The sequence below is a fragment of the Drosophila novamexicana genome, unplaced genomic scaffold (assembly GCF_003285875.2).
Source record: "Drosophila novamexicana strain 15010-1031.04,08,12 unplaced genomic scaffold, DnovRS2.1 tig00000462-arrow-pilon, whole genome shotgun sequence".
Taxonomy (NCBI): domain Eukaryota; kingdom Metazoa; phylum Arthropoda; class Insecta; order Diptera; family Drosophilidae; genus Drosophila; species Drosophila novamexicana.
Genome location: NW_020824806.1, coordinates 5,130,908 through 5,152,386, shown reverse-complemented (window position 1 = coordinate 5,152,386; position 21,479 = coordinate 5,130,908). Strand labels below are relative to the sequence as shown.

The 21,479-nt window shown below is 46.3% G+C and overlaps 4 protein-coding genes across 5 annotated transcripts; 2 read left to right on the top strand and 2 right to left on the bottom strand.

The window, feature by feature from the left end:
• The first annotated feature begins 27 nt into the window (after positions 1–27).
• On the top strand, positions 28–5,673 carry LOC115760634 (protein kintoun). 2 transcript variants are annotated; one of them, XM_030702088.1, is made up of 5 exons: positions 28–182; positions 1,650–3,091; positions 3,146–4,259; positions 4,330–4,480; positions 5,142–5,673. In XM_030702088.1, exons 2-5 carry the CDS (start codon positions 1,840–1,842, stop codon positions 5,361–5,363), a joined length of 2,739 nt encoding a protein of 912 aa, XP_030557948.1. In that variant the 5' UTR covers positions 28–182; positions 1,650–1,839; the 3' UTR covers positions 5,364–5,673. The 2 variants fall into 2 exon arrangements, with proteins under 2 accessions (XP_030557948.1, XP_030557947.1); XM_030702087.1 differs by having other exon boundaries at positions 28–211.
• Positions 5,674–6,678: 1,005 nt separating this feature from the next.
• LOC115760734 (DNA polymerase zeta catalytic subunit) lies at positions 6,679–14,163 on the bottom strand. The gene is made up of 15 exons (XM_030702209.1): positions 14,044–14,163; positions 13,752–13,981; positions 13,443–13,687; positions 13,135–13,376; positions 12,646–13,078; positions 12,471–12,590; positions 11,995–12,408; positions 11,847–11,934; positions 11,674–11,784; positions 11,184–11,617; positions 9,451–10,580; positions 8,583–9,394; positions 7,421–8,515; positions 7,123–7,350; positions 6,679–7,070 (listed from the first exon to the last, which is right to left on the bottom strand). The coding sequence occupies exons 1-15, from the start codon at positions 14,161–14,163 to the stop codon at positions 6,680–6,682; spliced, it is 6,093 nt and encodes a 2,030-aa protein (XP_030558069.1). The 3' UTR covers position 6,679.
• A 2,385-nt stretch (positions 14,164–16,548) lies between these two features.
• LOC115760696 (calcineurin subunit B type 2) lies at positions 16,549–18,674 on the bottom strand. The gene is made up of 4 exons (XM_030702161.1): positions 18,488–18,674; positions 18,272–18,311; positions 16,959–17,257; positions 16,549–16,897 (listed from the first exon to the last, which is right to left on the bottom strand). Exons 1-4 carry the CDS (start codon positions 18,488–18,490, stop codon positions 16,727–16,729), a joined length of 513 nt encoding a protein of 170 aa, XP_030558021.1. The 5' UTR covers positions 18,491–18,674; the 3' UTR covers positions 16,549–16,726.
• Positions 18,675–19,199: 525 nt separating this feature from the next.
• LOC115760796 (kynurenine 3-monooxygenase) lies at positions 19,200–21,125 on the top strand. The gene is made up of 3 exons (XM_030702291.1): positions 19,200–19,499; positions 19,677–20,723; positions 20,783–21,125. Exons 1-3 carry the CDS (start codon positions 19,410–19,412, stop codon positions 21,023–21,025), a joined length of 1,380 nt encoding a protein of 459 aa, XP_030558151.1. The 5' UTR covers positions 19,200–19,409; the 3' UTR covers positions 21,026–21,125.
• Positions 21,126–21,479: the final 354 nt, after the last annotated feature.

The window sequence follows — 21,479 nt, the reverse complement described above, 5'->3', positions numbered from 1 at the left end:
AAACTACACGTCGTCACGTTGTTTAGGTCACACTGAGCCGGTCCTCAGCTTGCTTCGCCTGGAAAAAATTGATCAGCTGAAAAGTTTCTAGAATTTCTGAAAAAAACTTCAAAGACAATTTAACATAAAAAATTATTAAAAAAGAGTTCTGTGCGGTTCCTAATTATTTACAGTGCATACACGTATGTATTTATACATATATATTTTTTAGGTAAGTCTTGTCCGTGTGTGTACCTGTGCATGTGTGTGTCTGTTAGATGAAAATGCAGTCTCGAGTCTAGTTCTACTGTTTTTCTAATTGTGCCTGCTGTAGAAGCCGATTGGTGGTCATTGACTTTCCTCATCGTGCTCAAGTTCAAGCAGATTGTCAACATAATTTTGCAACGGTTCCCCTGCAATTCTCCGTAAATCCTGTTCCAGTGGGCGTGTGCTAAGCTCATTCCGGACCGGTTTCATCTTGTGGCCATGCCTTATGCAGAAAATCAATCAATTTTCCACAGTTTGTATCGATATTGATCAAACACCGATTGTGTATATACATACATATTTACATATGTACTAGCTCACGCACACACACATAGATGGATGTGCTCTCCTTGGTCACGTAACTAATAATTTTTTCCACATTTTCTTTTGCGCGTGTACGCACAAACACGCTGAACCAAGGGGCAGAACATGTGTTTGCTTGTTGTCCACTTTTCTATTGCGCTATCGTCCTGTTTTCCTGTGTTGTATATACAGTTTGTTTTGACATCCCATCTCATCTGGGCTGGGCACACATTACATACATATATTTATATACAGAACCTCGCTAAACAACAACAACAACAACAACAGCAGCAGCAGACACAAACAATTGAGGGCAAGTGGTTGGTTAGCTGTGCCTGTGCTTATCTAGCGTTGCCCTCGTCTCCGCCGTACGTCTCTCCCGCCGCATTCAGCATGCGGCCTCCGCTGCGTGCGAAGTATTTGCCGGCGTTTAATGCTCATTCGTAAAAGTTCGCTCGCGCCGCAAATATCGACACACAAACACTGATACGAAAGAACGGCCACAACAAAACGGCAAACTACGCAGTACGTTTGCTTTTCGTTTCTGCTCAATAATAAAACGCTTGATCTCGCTACGCCTTCCATTCTGTCCGCCTTCGCTTCCCATGTCCGCTTTGCCTGCATTACATAACTGTAACATACATACAAATGTAAATATACATTTCGCTGTTGCCAAAAAAAAAAAGGCTGCACAATGCAGCCGGCAAATTGTGCTGAGAGAGCAGAACAGAATGAATGCGAATAAGAGAGTAGGGGCATGTTGGTTGTCGTCATTTTGAATCTGATTTCAATTTACATACAGACATATGTATGTATGTAGATAACTATATTTTATTCTATATTATCTATGTATGTATATAAAGCAGGGTAAATAATGGAAGGGGGTTGCCTTCCCATATGCTGCGAATTAAAAACCTAGGACAATCGAGCGATAAGCCGCTCATCGATTTTGCATGTGTGTGTATGTGTGTGTGTGTGTGTGTGTGCATACGTCAGAATGCGGCTTCTAACGAATATCAATTTTGAGTGTTATTGCATCAGCTGTCAAATGTTAACTTACCATCTCTCTCCTTTTCTCTCTATCTCTTTTCTCTTTGCAGAAACAACTAGAACGCTATAATAACATAAACTAGCATTTCGTACGGCTTACGTGTTTCTTGCTAACTGTAAAATTATTAAAAATAGTGCAACAAGTGTTTAAAGGTTTTTTTGTTCGAATTGCGCGTGTCGGTAAGAGCAAGAGTGAGATAGTGATAGTGATAGTGAGTGCAAGTTAAAGCATTTGAAGCTATGTCCGCTTCCACACGCAATAAACACTCAAAGATCCATGGCAATGAAAAGTTGGACATAACCACGGATGAGTTTGACCGCATACGCCAGGCTTTAAGCAACGAAGAGTTTCGCAAATTGTTTTTCGATTACGTTGACGAAATTCAAGATCCGGAGAATCGTAAGCTTTACGAGAAGGAGATAACGCAGCTGGAAAAGGAGCGCGGCGTCGATGTAACCTTTATCCATCCGCAGCCGGGCTTTGTGGTTAAAACGTCCATTGATGGTGAACTAAAGTGTTTCATTAATATTGCCAGCTCCACGGTTGTGGAGCGGCCCAATAATGAGGTTTCTGTCAATTCGCAAACTGGGCAGAAGGGTCTCAGCTGGTCCATACCGATGGCCCAGACACCGCCCCGCGACGATCTCGATGCCAATAACAAGCAATGCAAAGTTTTTGATGTCGTCTTCCATCCGGATGCACTGCATCTGGGCAAACGCAATGCGCAGTTCCGTCAATGCCTTATAGATACCGCACTGGATGGTGTCGAGCGCGAGTATAAGGTCAATTTGGATCGGGCCAATCTCAAGTTTCCCAAGCTCGACTATAAGGGTCTTGCGCGTCCTACCGTGCTACGTAAATTATCCAAGGATGCCACAGCCGAGGAACTCGAACCGCATCCCCTCGAGCACATGTACCCAAAGAAGCCGGCTGCAAACGCCGACCAGCCCAAGGTGCTGCCCATGAAGACAAAAGTGACGCCGGCTCCAACGTTTGCCGTGCCCAAGTACAGCATCAAGCACAGCCACGATGTGGACCTGGCCGAGTACACAGACGAACTGGATGCCAAGCTACAGGTGACTATGCCACGTGCTCTGGTCGTTGAAATCGAATTGCCGCTGCTCAGCTCTACGGCTGACTGTCAGCTGGATGTCACGGAGAAGTCCGTTTATCTGCTCAGCGAGCGTCAAGGAGCCAAATATCGACTGAAGCTGGACCTGCCCTACACGGTGAACGATAAAGCCGGCAATGCACGCTTCGATACCGAGCACAGACGTCTGTGCATAACGCTGCCCGTGGTGCGTTCCACGGCACGTGAACAGCGCAATTTGCACGACACCGTGCGCACGCTCACCCGCGAGGACAGCGGCGTGGAGCTCAACTCCAATGGCGAGTCGCCCGTTGAAGATGAAGCTGAAGCTGAAGCGGAAGTTGAAGCCGATGCCATTGTTGAGCTGCAGTCGCACGACCAAGCAGATGTTTCCGATGCATGTAAGTAGTTCACTTTTATAAAGTCCATATTTAACTTGTTGCCTCATCCAACAGTCCCGCCCACTGCCGTTGTTTCGCCCCGCTCGTTTCTGAAGGACAACCTGCACTACCAGCTGCCCGCCTCGTTTGACTGCAACATACTGGACAATGTGATTGCCTTTGTGCTGCACGTGGCCAATGTGCAACCGGATTCTGTACAGACATTGCAGCAGGCACGCAGCCTGCATTTGCAATTCGCCTCCATGGGCAGTGGCTACTATCCCACCCACTATGCGTTCCTAGTGCAGCTGCCCGATGGGCTTGAGCCGCAGCTGCAGATCGATCATATCGACGTAGATGCCGCCGATGAGAATGTTGTCTTGAGGGTGTATATGAATGAGAACTGCATGCTGCTGCCTAGCTATCTGGCTGGACCCGATAGCACTGATCTCAAGGAATTTCCAGTTTTTGGCCACTTCAACAACAACAACAATAATAAGGAGAAAGAGTATGAAGGCTACAGCTTGTCTTCAGAGAAGTCACTGTATATTAACATGGATCACAATGATCTGGAACATGCGTTGGAGGTGAGCATTATGCCACAAGAGAGCACTGATCCTCTAGATAGTATAGAGCTGCAGCAACAGCAACAACAACAACTGCAACAGCTGCAGCAGCAGAAGAAGCTAAACAAGAAGCAGCGCAAGCGCAACAAGAAGCAACGCTCGCTCTCTGAATCCGCCTGTGAGGAGCTCAAGGCGGCGCAAGAGGAGCTGCAGCTGCAGCACGAGAAACAACAGCAGCAGCAGCAGCTACCGTCTACACCCAAAGATGCCTCGCCGGAGCGCTTGCAGAACGTGTCTCAGCCGGTGGACACGCTGAAGCTGCCGCAGCGCAAGCAGCGCAGCTACTCGGAATGCAATGAGAGCAGCAGCAGCAGCTGCGTGCAACGTGGCATATTGAAGCGATTTAGTCGCTATGGACCACGCCCCTCCATTTCTGATAGCTGCTCCTCAATTGATGATTGCTCATCAACATATTCATGCTCAATGGATGCACCTGGTATCGGTTTCTCACAATCATTTGGTGGCATACCCGAGGAGCGTAGCGGAGAGGGAGATGTAGGTCTATCGGAGAGCTGCAAGAAGACTGTTAGATTTAATGATCACATCATGAAGCAAGTGTTCAGGTGCGTCTAAAAATATAAAACGGATCCAATTGTATTCAATTCCATCTAATTTTCGCATCTCTATTTTTAGGCTCGACTCGAGCATACTGGGCCAGCGAAAGAAGAATCAAAAGCGACGCGATTGCAAATTGCGCGCCCAACAGCGTCGCCTCAGCGAGGGCGACTCGGCGGACTACGAGGAGGTGGAGCATGGCAATGGCCAGCAGCCGCCCGCCCACAAGGTAAACTTGTGATTCTCGCCAGCTTGTTAATTTGCCGATTGGAGCTAATTGAATTAGTGCTAGACGCGAATATTGATTGTATTGGAATGCGCGCTATCCAAGTGTTATTTTCTATTGTATGACCCATTTGGCTATCGAGAGCCTTAGGTCTAGTCTTAAACGTGTGTAAGCTAGTTAAATATTTGCCGCAAATTGCAAATTAGTTCGCGAGCAAACACAATAATTGAAACTAAAGCATTCCAGTTCTTAACAGTGCTATTGCGATTTAAGTTAAATCAGCCTCTAACTAGTCACTGAACGAAGGTCAAACGCCGAGCGATAATGATAATGATATGATATAGTATTTGTGTTTGCAATTTGTGTGTAATTTGAGTAAACATTTGATTTAATGATGAACACTTGATATAACTTTGATAAGTGGCAGCTGCTAACAGCTGTTTAATATAACATGGAAATGTTAAATATGAAAATGTTAGGTGAAAGCTGTTAAAGAGAATGCAATGACAGAACTCCCTGAGATCCCTTAGAATTTGTCTTATTATAATTGTTCAACTTGGAAAACATTTCCATTTAAAGCTGCAGACTTTGAAAGCGATAATTTCTATTTAAATTTTGATTCGTTACATCTACTAAATATCCTCGATTCTACTCTCGCCCTCAGACCGCGGCCAATGCACAGTATTTCAAGCAGCCGAACAATAATAATGGTCACAACCAGGACAAGAACAAGAAGCTGTCGATGCACGATAGCGGTCTGGATTTGACCAACAACAACAACAATCACAACAACGAAGAGGAAACTAAACGCAATGAGGCCGATGCCAAGAATGCCATGATGTTTGAAATGGATGACGATGACGAGGATGAGGATGAGGATATGTAAGAGCACCTCGAGCGCTCGTTACAGCAACTGTGCGTGTGTTATTTTTCGAGGCAAATTTTCAAAGGAATTTTTGAAGCTACTTTTATTGTACTGATTTTTTTTTTTTTGTGAAACAAGAGTTTTTAATTGTAAATGGTAAACGTTGTTTATCAGCAAATACGCGCTCAATTTAATAACCATATACAATTGCAAATTGTTTAGGTACACACCCATATACTATATGGATAAGGATAAATCAGGGCTAACAACAAAATCAAAATAAACACAAAAATGCACTTATGTACATGGTTATATACATACATACAAATAATTGTTATTTAATTTGGTTAAACATAAATTGGAAAAATTGTTAAATTGAAACGTTCTCATAATAATTAATTTTAGATTGTACAAAACGCATTACCATCTGATTATACATACACGCGCATGCATACAAAACAAATATATAAATATTTAATTAAAGCAAAACGAAATCTCTTAAGAAATTCATTTGAACAAATGCTAATGCAAATTCTAAACGGCAACTAAACAATATCAATAGTTAACAATGCATATATGCTACACACACATACACACCCACACACACACACCTGCATTCATAGTGTTTAAGCTATTTACATATATATACGGGGTGTCGACACTGATTGTTGTACGTGTAGTATTTTAACTTTTTTAAACAGTCGCAAGTTAAATATACAACAAAAACAATACACATATGTCTATGCATACAGCTTAAACCGGAAGAGCTAGGAAGCTGAATTGGGGGTCGCACAGCCGGATGATACCTTCAATAATATAACTCGGTCAAATGCACTGCGATCTTGGAAAGATATTTCCTATTGCACTCATGGAGCTCCATGCCAGTTGTCTAAAATAAATTGTGATCAAAAAGCCCTTTTGGCCCCTATGAAATCTCTTGGGGTTTAGTCCAATAGATTGACTTGAAATTTCATATATCTAACCAAGGAAATATATATGGGTCATCTAGGTCATCTAAAATCCGTCGTCACACTGCAATTTACTCCGGATTATTTTGTTTTTAAGAACTAAATTATCTCGTTTAAATGGAGCTTGATCTTGGACAATTTGGGCACTTCACGACTTAATAAATTGGCATCAACAATTTTGGATATCTCAACAAAGCCAGTTTTGGCAAAATTTGTGATCTTACTTACCCCTTGCCAATCTTGGAATGCGGATTCTCTTGATTGCCAATCGATGGTCGGTCGGTACCTCGCTTAAATGAAGTCATATCTAGTCTAGAATTGTTTTCTAGGCATCCAATATATATTTACATATATACAAGTGATATTGAACTAATTGAAACGCTCCTCCAGCTGTTTGCGTATGTGCGGCGCCTGCTGCAGCTCCCGCCGCTTCACCTCCAGCACATACAGCACCGGGCAGTCCAGTGAGCCGCATTGCAGCTCACCCAACCGGCCGCAACAGGCCTGGCATATCTGCTGGGTTAGTCTGTAGCCGCGCTCCAGCTGCGCCAGCTTGGCCTGCAGCGTGACAACGCACTTGCTGGCATTGCGGGCACAATCCGTGCAGATGCCCGCCTTGGTCTGGCGGCCGCAGTCGATGATGCAGTTGGTCGTTGAGAAATATTGCGATATGGTGGACTTGGCGCTGCCGCGATTCATCAGCTCACCAGCGGTGGATAGAGCTGGCGTTATGAGCAGCCTGCGCGGCAAATTGCTGAACCTGGAAATAGTTGATGGTTTATCTTGGCAGTGCAGCTGATTCACTTGCTTACCAATCATTCACATCGGCTCCGATGAGCAGAAGGCAGCGATTCAGTGGCGGTATTATGGCCTTGGTAATGTAGTAAATGGCATTGATTTTGTAGCCCTCGTTGGTCAGCACCTCGTGTGGACTGCGCACCAGACGTATCAGCGGCACGCCGGGCGGTCCATTGATAATGCAAAAGGGCACACGCTCACCGCGACGCGGCACGCGTCTGGGATCCTTTTGCATCCATTTGCTGTGAAGGGTGAATGAATGGAAAATTAGTCGAATCTATACATTATGGAATCGTTATATGCTTTACACACCGCGTCATCTCCAGCGCCGGCACACAGGCTGTGGGCTTATAGCCGTTTAGCCCGCGAAACTCCTTGGCAAAGATGAGATCCTGCAGATTGGCGCGTCCGGAGAGCAGCTTGGTAAATTGCCGGCACACGTACTGCTTGATCAGACTGACGTCCGCCGTTTCGAAGAGCAGCCGCAGCACCTTCTCCAGCATTTTGGCCACCGCCGGACAGCCATCACGTCGCACCGTCTCAATGCCCTTGGCCTCGTAAACCGGCTGCTGTTGCTCGGGCGTCTCGTACATGTAGCCGACATAGCGTTTTTTGGTCTGCAGCACGCACGGCTGATAGACCTTCTCCAGCTTCAGTTTGACCGGATGCGGATTCATTTCGGTCACGGCCTGTGCAATTTCCTCGCCAATGCGAAAGGCCTCGGCACGATTGCGTCCGGGCACAAGAACAAACATGGAATCCGTGTCGCCGTAGACGACGCGCACGTTCCACTTCTCGTGCGTCTCTACCAGTTTGATGGCACGCTCCAGCGTCTCACGGCCCTTGGCTACCACAGAGTCGCCCACCTCGACGGCGGGCATGCGTCCGCTGAAATTGGCCGCCGTATAGCCGTAGGTAACATTTGCCATCAGCTTTAGGCCCAGTTGGCGTGAGTGCAGCACACGCTGCAGCGCGGAGCTGTCGCGATGCAGCTTCATCGATTGTTTCACCATCAGCCGGGTGTCCAGTATTTCGCTGAGCATGCGCGGCAAGATGCCCTCGCGCACCTGCCGCTTCACAAAGACCACGCCGCAGGGTGAGATTGTGACCAGATCGCGCTCCAGCAGCTGCTGCAGCAACGGACGCGAGACACGCAACTGCGAGGCGCCAAACTCGAACGGGCTGCTGCTGCCCAGATGCTCGACACGGCCCAAGCAGGTGGAGAAACAATAGTTGTAGGCAATGATCATGCTCGGATACAGGCTCTGAAAGTCCAGCACGATGAGGGGATCGGCATAGAAACGTGACTCGGGCTCCATGATGAGCGCCAGATACTCCGGTGCACGCATGTGTGCGCGCTGCTGCACGCTCGGCGAGAGCGGCACCAGATTCTTGGGCTTCGCTATGCTGTGGTTGGGCGAGAGAATAGATATTTTTAATATAGTCATCCATTTGTAGAGGGGGCAATACTCACCGCAGCATCATGCTCTCCACGCGGAACTGTGAGCCGCGGGAGAGCACCTCATAGAACTGTATGCCAATCAGTTTGGCCATCTCGCTGGTGCGTCCCAGCAGATCCAGCTGATCGAGCAGCGCCAAGGTGCCGCGCACACGCTCCAAGTAATACTCCAGCACAATCCAGCGCGTGCAGGGCGAGGCAAACCAATCGGTCAGGGCGCGCGGACTGTGCCAGGGACAACGCTTGTGCAGAATATGATACATGACATTCTCAAAGGTATACGAGGTGAGCGCGATCTCGGAGCGCATCAGACGCCACACGTCCAGCAATATGCGGCCACAGAGCTTCATCTCCACATCGAGATCCGTAAACGATTCGCGGTCCTCGTCCACAAAGTCGCGCGCCTTTTGCGTGGGCACACGCGACAGCAGGGGCGCAATGTTGAAGCACAAGTGCTTGGCACGCTCAATGATGTAGCCCCAGGAGCTCATCTCGATCTCGTAGCCCGCATAGATGTCCGCATCCCAGCGTGTGCAGAGCGCCAGCAGCGCCTCAAAAGCCTGCGCCTCGCTCTGCACCACCTGCAGCTCAATGTCTGCGTCCAGGCCGTGATGTCGTCCCTCGCTGACCAAATCCTGGGCATCGCTGACTATAACATAGCCGCAGGCCTTGTTCGGCAGCGCCTGCTGCTCCGCTCCAGCTGCGGCCGGCAGGCTGTGCTCAATGGCATAGAATATGCAGCGTATCTCGTCGTACAGCGGATCCGGCTGCAGATCGTCTCGGGTGGGCACAAACAGCTCCAGCATCATGGTGGTCAAATAGTTGCACTGCGAAAATTAAGATTTGAGACATGAAATACATCTTGGTTTGAGCTGTTGCCCACCTCAATGTCCGCCTTGGCCTGCTGCAGATTCTCCAGATTAACCTTGAAGCCAAAGGTATTGTCCAGCGTCGCATTGGTCAGCCCAAAGCTGAGCTCATGACTGTTCCGTCCGCTACTCAGGCTGTCCAGCTGTCGCACAAACGAGCTGCGCTCCAATGCATCCAAGGCATCGCTGCTGGCGACGCTCTGCTCACTCGACTGACTGCTGCCTGGCGGTTCATTCTGTTCTGCCGGAAATGTAAGTTTCGTGCCGCGCCTGGCGCGCATCTTGCAGCTAAGCGGCGTGTCCTTCGGCTGCTGCTTACCTCTGCCCGTGGGCTGAGGCGTTGCTGGCGTCTGTGACATAGGCGTCAGTGTTAGGCGACTGCAATTCGGCTCCCCGTCCTCATCGCCACTAGCTCCGCTCTCGCCATCGCCTTCGTTGAGCATCATGGTTATTTTCTGGCGCTTGATTTTAATGGGGCTATCCACATCGTTGGCCAGCGGTCGCAGCTGCTCCTCCTCCTGCTCGCCTTGGCGCTGCTTGTGCAGCTCTCGCGCTTTGAGCCACAACTTGGCGTCCTGCCTGCTAGGCGGACTCATTGCCGGTTCCATGACCAGCCGCTGCTCGCTGCTGAAGTACTCCCGTACCTGCTGCTCGCTGCGATAGCGCTGCAATATGGCTGGTCCGGCAATGCCCACCAATTGCTTGCGGCGCCAGGCCGCCAGACCTTGATGGCTGGCCAAAACGCTGCTTTGAAAGGGCTCCAAATCGTTGAGCTTGTTGCCCGGTATACGCAGCACCAAAAATCCCACCTCGGTCATTTTGCTAACATCGGCGGGATTGCTATAGAAGGGCTGCTGGAACACGTACTCGGGTATGTCCAGTTTGCGGCAGCTCTGCAGCACTTCCTCATAGCTGGGCGGCAGCTCTAGCGGCGCAATTACAAGCGTGTTGGGATCTACGGAGTTGCTTGAACTGCCGCTGGGCCTGGCCAGAAATTTAGATTGTGCGGGCAGCTGCGGACTGCCCAGATCATCGCTGAATACGGACGGACTGTTGACAATCAACGAGTGCTCATAGAAGCTCTTCATCAGCTCCGGAGTATTACTGGCTATGCTCTGTGGACTACATTGTGGTGTGTCAATTGCTTCACTCATTTCTTCTCCATGTGCATTCTTGAGTAGCCGAGTTTGACTCACTGGTGTCCTACTCGCTCGTATCTTACTCGCTGGAGTGCGAATTGATTTCGCTGAAAGTTTACTCGTTGGAGTGCAATTTATTGCTAGCACAGAACTCTCTAGGGCTTGGCTTTTGCAACTCGTTGGCGTCGCACTCGCTGTCGTTATACTCTCTTGTATCTTATTAGCTGGAGTGCAATACATTGCTCTCCCTTGACTTTTTGTACTCGTTGGCGTTTCACTAGCTAAAATTTGACTTATATCAGTTGTAGTATTCGCTGTCGTTTTACTCGCTCTCGTTTTACTCGTTGGTGTCTTACTCGCTGGAGTGCTCTCTACTGATCTCGCTAAAGCTTGAATTTTGTTACTTGTGGGCGCTGCATTCCCTGAAGTCTGACTTATATCAGTTTTTGTACTCGTTGGCGTTTCACTCGCTGAAATTAGACTCGTAGCATTAGCTGCCACTTCACGTTCTGGCATTGGACTTGCTGTACTCGCTGGAATTTGTCTTATAGCACTCGCTGTTGTTTTAGTGACTGGCATTGTTCGGGATACATCTGCAATTATTGCACTCGCTGGCGTTATACTTCCATTACTCGCTGGCGTCGCTCTCTTGGCCAGCACCGACTCGCGAAAGCTGCTTCGCAAACGTCTCAGATTTGGCGTCTTGCGCAGCTGAGCCACAGACCTATCGCTCTCTGTGTCAGATACAATTGCCTCATCGTCGCTAGTTACTGCGGGCGAGTCCGTTGTCTTATGAACTATTTCCAAACTAGGCGCTGCCTTAGCGATAGGTCGCTCCTCAACATTCTGCTTGGCGCTGTGGCGTGCGCTGCGACGTGGTTTCTTCAGCTCCACTGAAGTCTCAGCTGTGGTTGTTGAATTGTTCGCGGTCTCAAAGACTTGCGAAATGCGAGAATTTCTCCGACGCGGCGTCAGGGAGCAGATGATGTGCGTTTTGTCCAAATCACGCGTGCGACTGCGCGTGCTACGACGCAGGGGAGTACTAAATGGAAGCAAGCTATTTAAAAGGTTGCCAGTTGCATAAAGAAATCAACCTACGGCTCATCCGGTTGTGCTGCTTTGTTGCACATCTCCGTAAAAGACGCTGCGGAGATTGTCTTGCGGCGCAACTCAGTCATGGCCAGTTTCTTGCGCAGCGTTACAGCTGGGCTGCAAAAGGTGAATGGGCAACGGATTAGTAAGAGATTATGGATATTAATCTATGTGCACACCTTCTAACGACCGTCTCTAGCTGTTGGCTAAGGCGCGTCTTGACGGCGCTACTCGCTGGGTGCACTGCAGCTGCTGCCTCCGCCTGCTCTACAATGGGATCGAAGCTTTAGCATTAGGAGATTTAATAGTTAAGGGCGCCACACTCACTCTGTGCAGATCGACTGGTTATGGTCAGTGGCAGAGGCGCATATTTTTTGGCCGCACTGGACTTGGGCGTGCGCGGCTGCTGCATGCTGATGCGACTCTTGGGCGTTGTGGGCGTGCGCGGTGGACTCCGTTGTTGCGCCTTGGACTTGGCTTTGGTGGGCGTGCGCGGCAGCTGATCATCGGCGCCATCGATTTGCGGCAATTTCGGGTTCTGACTGGTCTTGGTCTGATCCTTGGGCTGACTCTGGGTTAGCTTAAGTAGCAGCTCGTCAATGTCATCCAGTGCAACGGAAAAGTCGTGCATGTTGCCCGCGGTGTTGTCCTCATCCGAGTTGTCGCTTTCGTCCTCGGACAGCGGCTGCTGCGCGGCTGCAGCTGCCGTCTGTTTGTCCAGCAGCTCAGGTGTTAGCTCAACTAAAAGCATAGCCAGCAATTAATTTAAATACTAATTAAGCTTATATTTAGAAGGGGCTTACATTGTTTGTGCTGCTGCGAGAGCGGCGCCAGCGAGCTGTCCAAATCGATGTGGGATTCATTTGCGTTCTGCTCCTCCAGCTGTTGCAGCACCTCAAGCAGCTCCAAATCCTCCTCGCGCACTAAATTGACATGGTTTAGATGACATACTAAATGCAATTAAAATTATTAGCTCACAGGTAGCGTCATGTGGCACTGGACCCTGTGTCTCCAAGAGCTGCTCGTCCACGAGCGTGTTGTCCAGAAAGGCAGCCTCGCCATTGCCCACATCCGGCAGCAGGCTCTGCAGACTGCCGCTGCCTGATAAATGATTTTGTATGACAGATGCATTCATCAGCTGCTGCTGTGCATCCTGGGTGCATTCATCGGGATAAACGGCATTCACCAACAGCTTTTGCAGATTGAATTGCCGGCGCTGCTCCTTGGCGCTTGTCTGGAGCGTCACATTCGCATGGCTGATCTGCGTCTGATCGGACAGAGTTTGATCCGAGCTCAATGTCTGCTCCAGGGATAACAGCTTGCTCTCCAGCGCAGCGCGATAGAAGCTATCGCTTTCGGCTATTTCCACGTTCGGACGCTCCTGTGTGGGCGGCACTTGCAGCGCCGGCAGCTGTAATTGAGGCAAATTTATTGGCTGGATGACGGGATTTGCTGGTGAATCCTTACCGCATTTAGTTTCTGGCTATCGGCGCCATAGCTTTGGGCCAGCTTCTGGCGCCGCACGTGCTCATCATGCCAAATGGCCTCGATGCCGGGATTCGTGTGCGTCGTGTTGCTTTTGGTGACCAGTTGAAAGCGATTCAGTATGAAATTCGAACTAATATCCACCTCCAAGGCGCTGCAGGCGATCTTCTTAACGCAACTGGTGTCCAGCAGCTGCTCCGGCTTTACATTCGCATAGGGCACAACTGGAATGAGAACAGGATGGAGTGTAAGTGCCTAAGTCTAGGGAGAGTATGTGTGTCTGCGTTTACCGTCTTCATCCGTATGCCTGCGAAACTTGACCACCTCGAGCGGCACATGCAGATAGCTCATGCCATACAAATTGTAATCAATCATAAATTGCAGAATGTAGGGTACATGCGATTCATGGGGATTGAAGTTTCTGCTCAATATGGCGCCGCTTTGCAGTAAATTGGCAGCGCGTCGCACGAACCGTGGATTGAACATGAAAATCTTAAAAAACTGATGCTCGGCACGATGATAGCCATAGAAAGGACTGGAAAAGGAGTTGGCACTAAGTCAACTATTTATATGGCATATCAAAAGATATATATACTCACATGCCCTTGACCAATTGTATTTTGAAGACATGCTGCGCATTGGAGCTGCCCTGGCCCAAGGATATATTGATGGCCTTATCCAAGTGCATGGCTATTTGCAGTATGCCCCGTTCCACAGATTCAAAGTCCCGCCTATCGTAGGGTATATAAAAGTAGGGGAAGACGCCGTGCACATGCATGCAACACTTTTGGCCATTGGCATTGGCGCCAAATATGCGCACAATCGGCACCTGTTCACCAAATCTAAGCTTAAGTATACAATTAACAATTTCAAATTAGTTCTTATATTCACGCGCTTGATTTCCTTGCCGCGCAACTCCGAGTAGCAGGGATCCAGGCCAAAGACGGGTTTTTCCATGTAAAAATCGGCAATTACAAGCCGCAAGGAGTAAATACCCTCTATATCGGACATTTTCTGTTGTTTTGTGTGCAAATATAAACGTAGTATTCATTAAAAACCAGCAGCAACTTGATTTAATGCAACTTGTTTACTTTTATGCGGATAACTGCCAGGGCTGGCGAAATTCGGTGCGGCAACATTGTGAAATTCAACTTGCGACTCGTTACGAGTACTTGGTACTTGGTACTTGCACATTCAAATTCAAATAATTGCCGCCATGTAGTGCTAGGAACTAGGGCTGCACAAATACAACGCTGACTCGTGACAAGTACGACTACTCGTTCAAATTCAAACTTGTGGCGCCAATTAAACTTTTCTATTGAAAATTCTGTATATGTCATTTAAGTACATTTTACTTAGATATATTATATTTACATGCTCTTTGCATTATATTTACATAAGAAACTTCACTAAAAGCAGTTCGTTGTAATTGATTCTTGACTGCATTTTATGATATCCAATATTGACGGCTTAAACTTAGGCTCTAGACTCAGTTATTGACTTTTCATTGTTAACTTCTTTGAACAACTGCTCATCAATCGAGATGATTAAAAGACCCCCTTGTACGTGCCCAGCCTGTGAACGCGACTATCAAGAAGACCATACAAAATGTGCCCACTGGGAATCCCTCAGCCTGACAAAAGCCACGCTTTGGCTGTATAAATACGTGCTGCAATGCCGCATGGCATCATCATCAGACAAACTGCCCTACAATGAAGTTGATCGTGTGCCTGGGCCTGCTACTAATCCTGGCTGTGACCGACGCGTTGACTTCTCCGCAGGAGACGGCGACAGCTCCCGTGGGTATGCTGCATCCACGCCAGAAGCGCGCCACCTGCGATCTGCTGAGCTTCTGGAATGTGAAGAGCACAGCCTGTGCGGCCCACTGCCTGGCCAGGCGCTACAAGGGCGGCTATTGCAATAACAAGGCCGTTTGTGTTTGTCGACGCTAAATGGATTCATTTATAATTAAATCAAATATGCACAAATATAAACATCTGTTAGTTAGTATATATATATATATATATATATATATATATATATATATATATATATATTTATTTATGGCTCGACAAACAAAAGAAGCATTTCGTAGCTTTGCCTGACATTTTATATAAATTGCCTTCGACATACACATATACATATATATATAGATATATGTTATATATATAAACGTTGTTATGAAAAAAAATTTGATTAGTATTAGCTAACAAATTGAATGGCGATTGTGCAAAAAATGTTTGCTAATTGTACAAATTTGTAACATGCATTTTGTTAATATTTCATAAATTTAACTAGATTTGATTTTTTCGTTATGTATATTATAAATATAAGTTAAGTACAAAATTTGTTAATTATTCGTTTTGCCTCACATTTAAGTATGATTTAATTAATTACTAAGTTAACTTGATTCGAATTAGTTGCAATGGCCATATACATATATTAAATATATACATATATATATATATTATAATTGGGAAAAAATGTGTTGCATTTGCTTTTGATTTTCTCTTTTTAGCTGGACTGAGGTTTATGAATATATATATATATATATATAATAAAGTATATTTATATAATATAGAGGCTAGCGTATTTTTTTTTTAATTTTTCTTTTTTTTTTGGCCAAATCACAGGAGAATTAGAAGTTGTTAACAAAATCTAAGCTTAAGTCAAGTTTTAAGAGTGTAAACAGTTTTATATATATATATCAGAGCACACACACACACACGCACACACACGCACACACACACGCATACACGCACAAAGTTTTAATCAGAAATTAGTTTAAAGCTTTTGAACACAACTTTTACAACTTTTTCAATTTTTTCAATATTTATGTTGGGCCTCGCATTTGATTAATTCATTTGTTGTACATAAGATTATTTTTTTTTTATTTGTTATTAATTTAAAAATTTAAAAAAAAAACGCTTAACTTTCTTGCTTTATTTTAGCAATTTTCATTTTTCAATTTTCACTTTGAATTTTTTGTTTTTGCCTTTTTGCAATTATAAAGCATATTTTATTATGACTATATAGATATATATATATATATATAGTATTTCTCTTCCTCTCTCTCGCTCTCTCTCTCTCTCGCTCTCTCTCTCTCTCCCTCGCTCTATGTCTATATATATATATATATATGTTTTTATTATTTTGTTTAATTTTTGCTTTACGTCTTAGAAATACAACTTTTAAAAAATTGTTTATGCTTTTGTTGTTGTTGTTTTTGTGTGTTTTTTTCTTTGAGAAATTGTGATATTTATTCGTTAAAGCGCTTGATTTTCAAAAATTTGCTCAATATTTGTTTTACTTTCCGAACTTAATAACAATACAAAAAAAAAAAAAAAACAATTAAGTTGGGCGAGAAAAATTTGAAAAACAAACAATATTCATTACAAAAAATTAATAATAATAATAGTAATAATAATAATAAATAGTAACTAGTGAAAAATGATTTGCATTATGCATATACAATATATATATATATATATAAAAAAGGTAAATCTATGCAGCTGTAACTTTAGCTAAACTTTCATTTCAATTTCAATTTCAATTTGTTATTATATATTTGTTTTTAGACATCGACAACCATCTTCTTGTGTATATCCGTGTTGCCGACAACCGAACAGAACTCGTCGAAGGAGATTTTGCCGTCCTCGTCCTTGTCCGCAAAACCGATTGTCTTGTCCACAATTTGCTGCAGCTGCGTATCCTTCAGATTGTTGCCCACCATCATTTTGAGAACCTGCACGAACCGAATTAGGTATTAGCTAGGCATATAGATGTACCCAAACTAGGATACGCACCTGGAACAGTTCGCCATTTGAGATGTAGCCATCGTTGTCCATGTCGTAGATGCGAAATGCGAAGCGCAGCTTGGACAGCTTGTCGCCCTTGACGCTGAACTGTGAGACGCCCTGGATGAACTCCTTGAAGTCCACCTCGCCGTTGCCGTCCGCATCGAATATATCGATGACGCGCTGCACGAGCGGATTCTGTTGCAGTTCCGGCAGCGACATAAACTCATCCACGCTCAATGCACCCGAATTGTCCAGATCCAGTTTGCGGAAACGTTTGCCCAGACGACGTATCTCATCCGCGTCAACTGTTCCCAGTCGCAAGACGAACGCATAGATGTACATGTAAATGGAAGTTTGTTTAGATTTTGGCCACAGGGCGATTACAGCTCGTGTGCACCCTGTGCGCCCTGTACTGCTGCTTATGCTGTACAAAAATGTGACCGTTTTATTTATAGATCACCCCCCGAACAAGCTGATGACAATGAAAACGATATTGATGTCCGTCCACACAGTGCATGGGCCGATCAGAGCGAGAGGTTGTCAGCCAAATGAATGCAAGCTATGCGCGAATGACACTGGTTTGTTTATTGCATTCAGATTAAATGGCAAACATATCAAATTACAAATTCCAATTAGAACATGCAATTCCAATTAGCGAGTTCCACTGCGTACAGCTCATATTCCAATTCGAGTGTGCAACACATAACTAACTTGTCACTCCATTATAATTCATATTCCAATTGGAGCACGCAACACAAAAACTAATAGCAACACTTTTCCAACCAGACGCATTCTATCAGTATACATATTCCAATTCGAGCACGCAACACAAAAACTAGCCAGTGTCACTATAGCACAACACGCATTCCAATTGGAACACGCAATGCAAAAACCTAACAAGTGTCAGTCCGCAGAGTTAATATTCCAATTGGAGCACGCAACACTTAACTAACCCGTGTCACTGCAGCACAATTCACTTTCCAACTAGAACACGCAACACAACAATTGTCACTTTAGCACAATTCATATTCCAATTAGAGCACGCAATGCAAACACTAGCCAGTGTCACTCTAGCACAATTCATATTCCAATTAGCAAATGTGTGTGTGTGGCCCATAAAACTGCTGTTCCCGCTTCCGCTTCCCGCTTCCCGCTGCACCCGCTGGACAAACAAGCGCAAAGATAGGCAAATAACGGTATGCACATGCAAGCGTCAAATAATGGTCACATTTCGAATGTGAACAAATGTGAAAATGCAAATATGCATAGGCATCTGGCCAAATTCCATACAAATGACATTGACTGCGAATTTTACTTACAATTCGAGCACATTTCCATCGGCAGCGACGATTCATTTCCCTGCAATGCACAAATAAAGTTGTTTAAAATGTGCCAAGAATATCGTCAAAAAGCACTTCAATTTTCATCTGCACGCAATGGGAAAAACGAAAACCCAACAAAAATGTGCGTATTTTTCGCGCAGCATTTTTTTCTAGGTTTTGGTTAATTTGTTGCGCGCACGCAAAGTTTATTACCATTTTGTCTGTGCCTTGTGTTCGATTTCCTTGCAAGCTATAAATGTATAAACACCAACAACGACGCGACCTTTTCTCTCTCTTTGGCAATTTATAAAAGATTTGGACTTTTTATCTTTTATTTGGCGACTGCGACACACTTTTTTGTACACAATGGCGTCTGACCATTCGCTGTTAACGCGCACAACAGATCAGCTGTTCTCCAATCAGAGTGACCATGCCCGCCAGCTAGCATGCTTCTCTCATTGGCATGCATCCAGCAGCAGCTATGTTAAGTAGCACTCTGTTAGCCGGCCAACGCCAAATGAGCAGCGTTAACGCAAATATGAGCTAACAGTGGCGCAAGCGCAGTCTGTCTTATCGATTTATCGGCTGTTGCGCTTTTGAAACGGATTTTCAAATTTAAGCAGACTTTCTTTGTTTTTGAGTTTTCCTTTGCGGTTGACACAAATACATACCTGAATGCTGAATACGCTCAGCATTCGTTGTAACTCTATTCATATAACAACATTTGCGAGACAATATGTATATTGATGAATCTCGTTAATGCATGACCCAATAACATTTTAAGAGAATTCCAATTTCAGATACAGTTTTCATGCTGAATTGTTTTTCAATTGCATTATTGACAGTTGGCAGCCATATTTCATAAGTTAATGTCAACTTAGTTTGGGTAAATTGGATTGCCCTCTGGCAACTGCCATCTCAGAATTGAAAGTGAAAACTCAGCTGGCGGTTGGCCCACTGTAGGGAATTGCGGCTAGACATTTGTAGAGCTTCCCGCGACAGCATTTACTGCCCTGCCGTATTATCATAATGACAACGACTCGGCACCGTATCTCATTACGCGTGCGACACGCCTAGCGAACGGACGTCAACAACTCCCATTCCGTATACCCAGTTCCAGATACGGGCAGAAGCCATGTCGCAGAGCATCAACAGCTATGCCTATGCCGATGGCAATGGAGCCGCCGCCGTGCGACGCAAGGTGGCCATTGTGGGCGCGGGTCTGGTATGTCTTACCTTAATCTCACAATATATCTTATCAGCGAGGGATTAGTTGACCAAAAAAACATATTTGGTATCAAGTCATAAAGAGAAGATACAGAAGATTGGCCTCAAAGAAGGGCATTGTCTTTTAGATGTATTATATTTAATTAGTCGGACAATTAATCGTTAATGCCTGCAGGTTGGCTCCTTGGCCGCCCTGAACTTCGCTCGCATGGGCCACCAGGTGCAGCTGTACGAGTACCGCGAGGACATACGCAAGGCACAGCTCGTCCAGGGACGCAGCATCAATTTGGCGCTGTCGCAGCGCGGACGCAAGGCGCTGGCCGCTGTCGGGCTGGAGGAGCAGGTGCTGGCCACAGCGATACCCATGCGCGGACGCATGCTGCACAATGTGCGCGGCCGCACCAGCATTGTCCTGTATGATCCTTGCACCGGCCAGTGTCTCTACTCCGTGGGCCGCAAGCAGCTCAACGAGCTGCTGCTGAATGCCTGCGATGCCTTTCCGAACATCAGCTGCCATTTCGAGCACAAGCTGGCCACGGCCAGCATTGCCGACGGCCGCATGCAGTTCAAGCGACCCGCGGAGCAGCAGCTAATCTCGGCCAGCGCGGATCTGATTGTGGGCTGCGATGGTGCGTTTAGCACGCTGCGACAGCAGCTGGTGCGCACGCCCGGCTTCAACTATTCGCAGGAGTACATCAACACCGGCTACCTGGAGCTGTGCATACCCGCAAAGGATGGCCAGTTCCAGATGCCATCCAATTATCTGCACATTTGGCCGCGCGACTCCTTCATGATGATCGCCCTGCCCAATCAGGACAAATCCTTTACGGTCACGCTGTCCATGCCGTTCGAGCTGTTTGCCCAGCTGCAAACGCAGCAGCAGCTGCTCGATTTCTTTGGCACGCACTTTGTGGACGCACTGCCTCTAATTGGGGAGCAGCAGCTGATCAAGGACTACTTCAAGACGCGCCCGCAGCACCTGATGTCCGTCAAGTGCAAGCCGTATCATTTCGCCGACAAGGCTTTGATACTGGGCGATGCCGCGCATGCCATGGTGCCCTACTATGGCCAGGGCATGAATGCCGGCATGGAGGATCTGACGCTGCTCAGCTCCATACTGAATCAGCAGCTGCCGCTGGACGCGGCGCTCGCCCAGTTCACGGAGTCGCGCTGGCGCGACGCCTACGCCATCTGCGACCTGGCCATGTACAACTATGTGGAGGTGCGTATGCCTCTAGCAGCAGCTGTTCATTCCCTTGTTATACCCTTAATCCCTTGCAGATGCGCGATCTGACCAAGCGCTGGTCCTTCCGCTGTCGCAAGTGGCTGGACACGATGCTGTTCCGGCTGTTCCCCAGGCGCTGGGTGCCGCTCTATAATAGCGTCTCCTTTACCAGCATGCCCTATAGCCAGTGCATAGCCAATCGCCAGTGGCAGGACAAGCTGCTGGGCAGGGTCCTGGGCGCTACGCTTCTGATGAGCTTGCTCGCAGGTGGCGCCATCTGTGTGCGGCGTTTGCGCTGAGCGCAGCACAGAATTTTGATATATTGTGAAATGCTATGGATCCTTAACTCTTTTGTACAAACTTACTGTTAACTCTGTTTTTATATATATCTTTTCTAATTTCCTTGTAATTCCCAAATGGTTTAAACCGAACATAAAACATAAAAATATACACATACATACATATGTATGTATTTATATGTGTGTATATGTATTTGTATTTAGCGCGTGTTTAAATACTACGCATCGCATTTTGGCACCCTAAACATGTATTTGTTTTGATTTATTTCTGTTTATTTGCTGCGTTTGAAAAGTCGATGGCATTGTGCAAAGCCAAAAATATGCCACCCTAGTGTACAGTTGCATTTACAGAAGACACACATACATGCCCATAAATAAATACACATACATACATACGTGAATACTCTATACACTGCTTGCATATCACGTGTACCATCGAATGTTTATGGCGGAA

What these genes read in the sequence shown, in the direction of transcription:
- LOC115760734 (XM_030702209.1), bottom strand. Translation starts at nt 14,163, where the DNA reads ATGTCCGATATAGAGGGTATTTACTCCTTGCGGCTTGTAATTGCCGAT. An exon ending in CTAGAGACGGTCGTTAGAAG is followed by an intron (nt 11,785 to 11,846) that starts GTGTGCACATAG and finishes CACCTTTTGCAG; the next exon opens with CCCAGCTGTAACGCTGCGCA. An exon ending in GGAGCCGATGTGAATGATTG is followed by an intron (nt 7,071 to 7,122) that starts GTAAGCAAGTGA and finishes AACTATTTCCAG; the next exon opens with GTTCAGCAATTTGCCGCGCA.
- LOC115760696 (XM_030702161.1), bottom strand. An exon ending in GATGGAAATGTGCTCGAATT is followed by an intron (nt 17,258 to 18,271) that starts GTAAGTAAAATT and finishes GACTGGGAACAG; the next exon opens with TTGACGCGGATGAGATACGT. An exon ending in CAAATGGCGAACTGTTCCAG is followed by an intron (nt 16,898 to 16,958) that starts GTGCGTATCCTA and finishes CGGTTCGTGCAG; the next exon opens with GTTCTCAAAATGATGGTGGG.
- LOC115760634 (XM_030702088.1), top strand. Translation starts at nt 1,840, where the DNA reads ATGTCCGCTTCCACACGCAATAAACACTCAAAGATCCATGGCAATGAA. An exon ending in ATCATGAAGCAAGTGTTCAG is followed by an intron (nt 4,260 to 4,329) that starts GTGCGTCTAAAA and finishes CTCTATTTTTAG; the next exon opens with GCTCGACTCGAGCATACTGG. An exon ending in AGCAGCCGCCCGCCCACAAG is followed by an intron (nt 4,481 to 5,141) that starts GTAAACTTGTGA and finishes TCTCGCCCTCAG; the next exon opens with ACCGCGGCCAATGCACAGTA.
- LOC115760796 (XM_030702291.1), top strand. Translation starts at nt 19,410, where the DNA reads ATGTCGCAGAGCATCAACAGCTATGCCTATGCCGATGGCAATGGAGCC. An exon ending in CCATTGTGGGCGCGGGTCTG is followed by an intron (nt 19,500 to 19,676) that starts GTATGTCTTACC and finishes TAATGCCTGCAG; the next exon opens with GTTGGCTCCTTGGCCGCCCT. An exon ending in CCATGTACAACTATGTGGAG is followed by an intron (nt 20,724 to 20,782) that starts GTGCGTATGCCT and finishes AATCCCTTGCAG; the next exon opens with ATGCGCGATCTGACCAAGCG.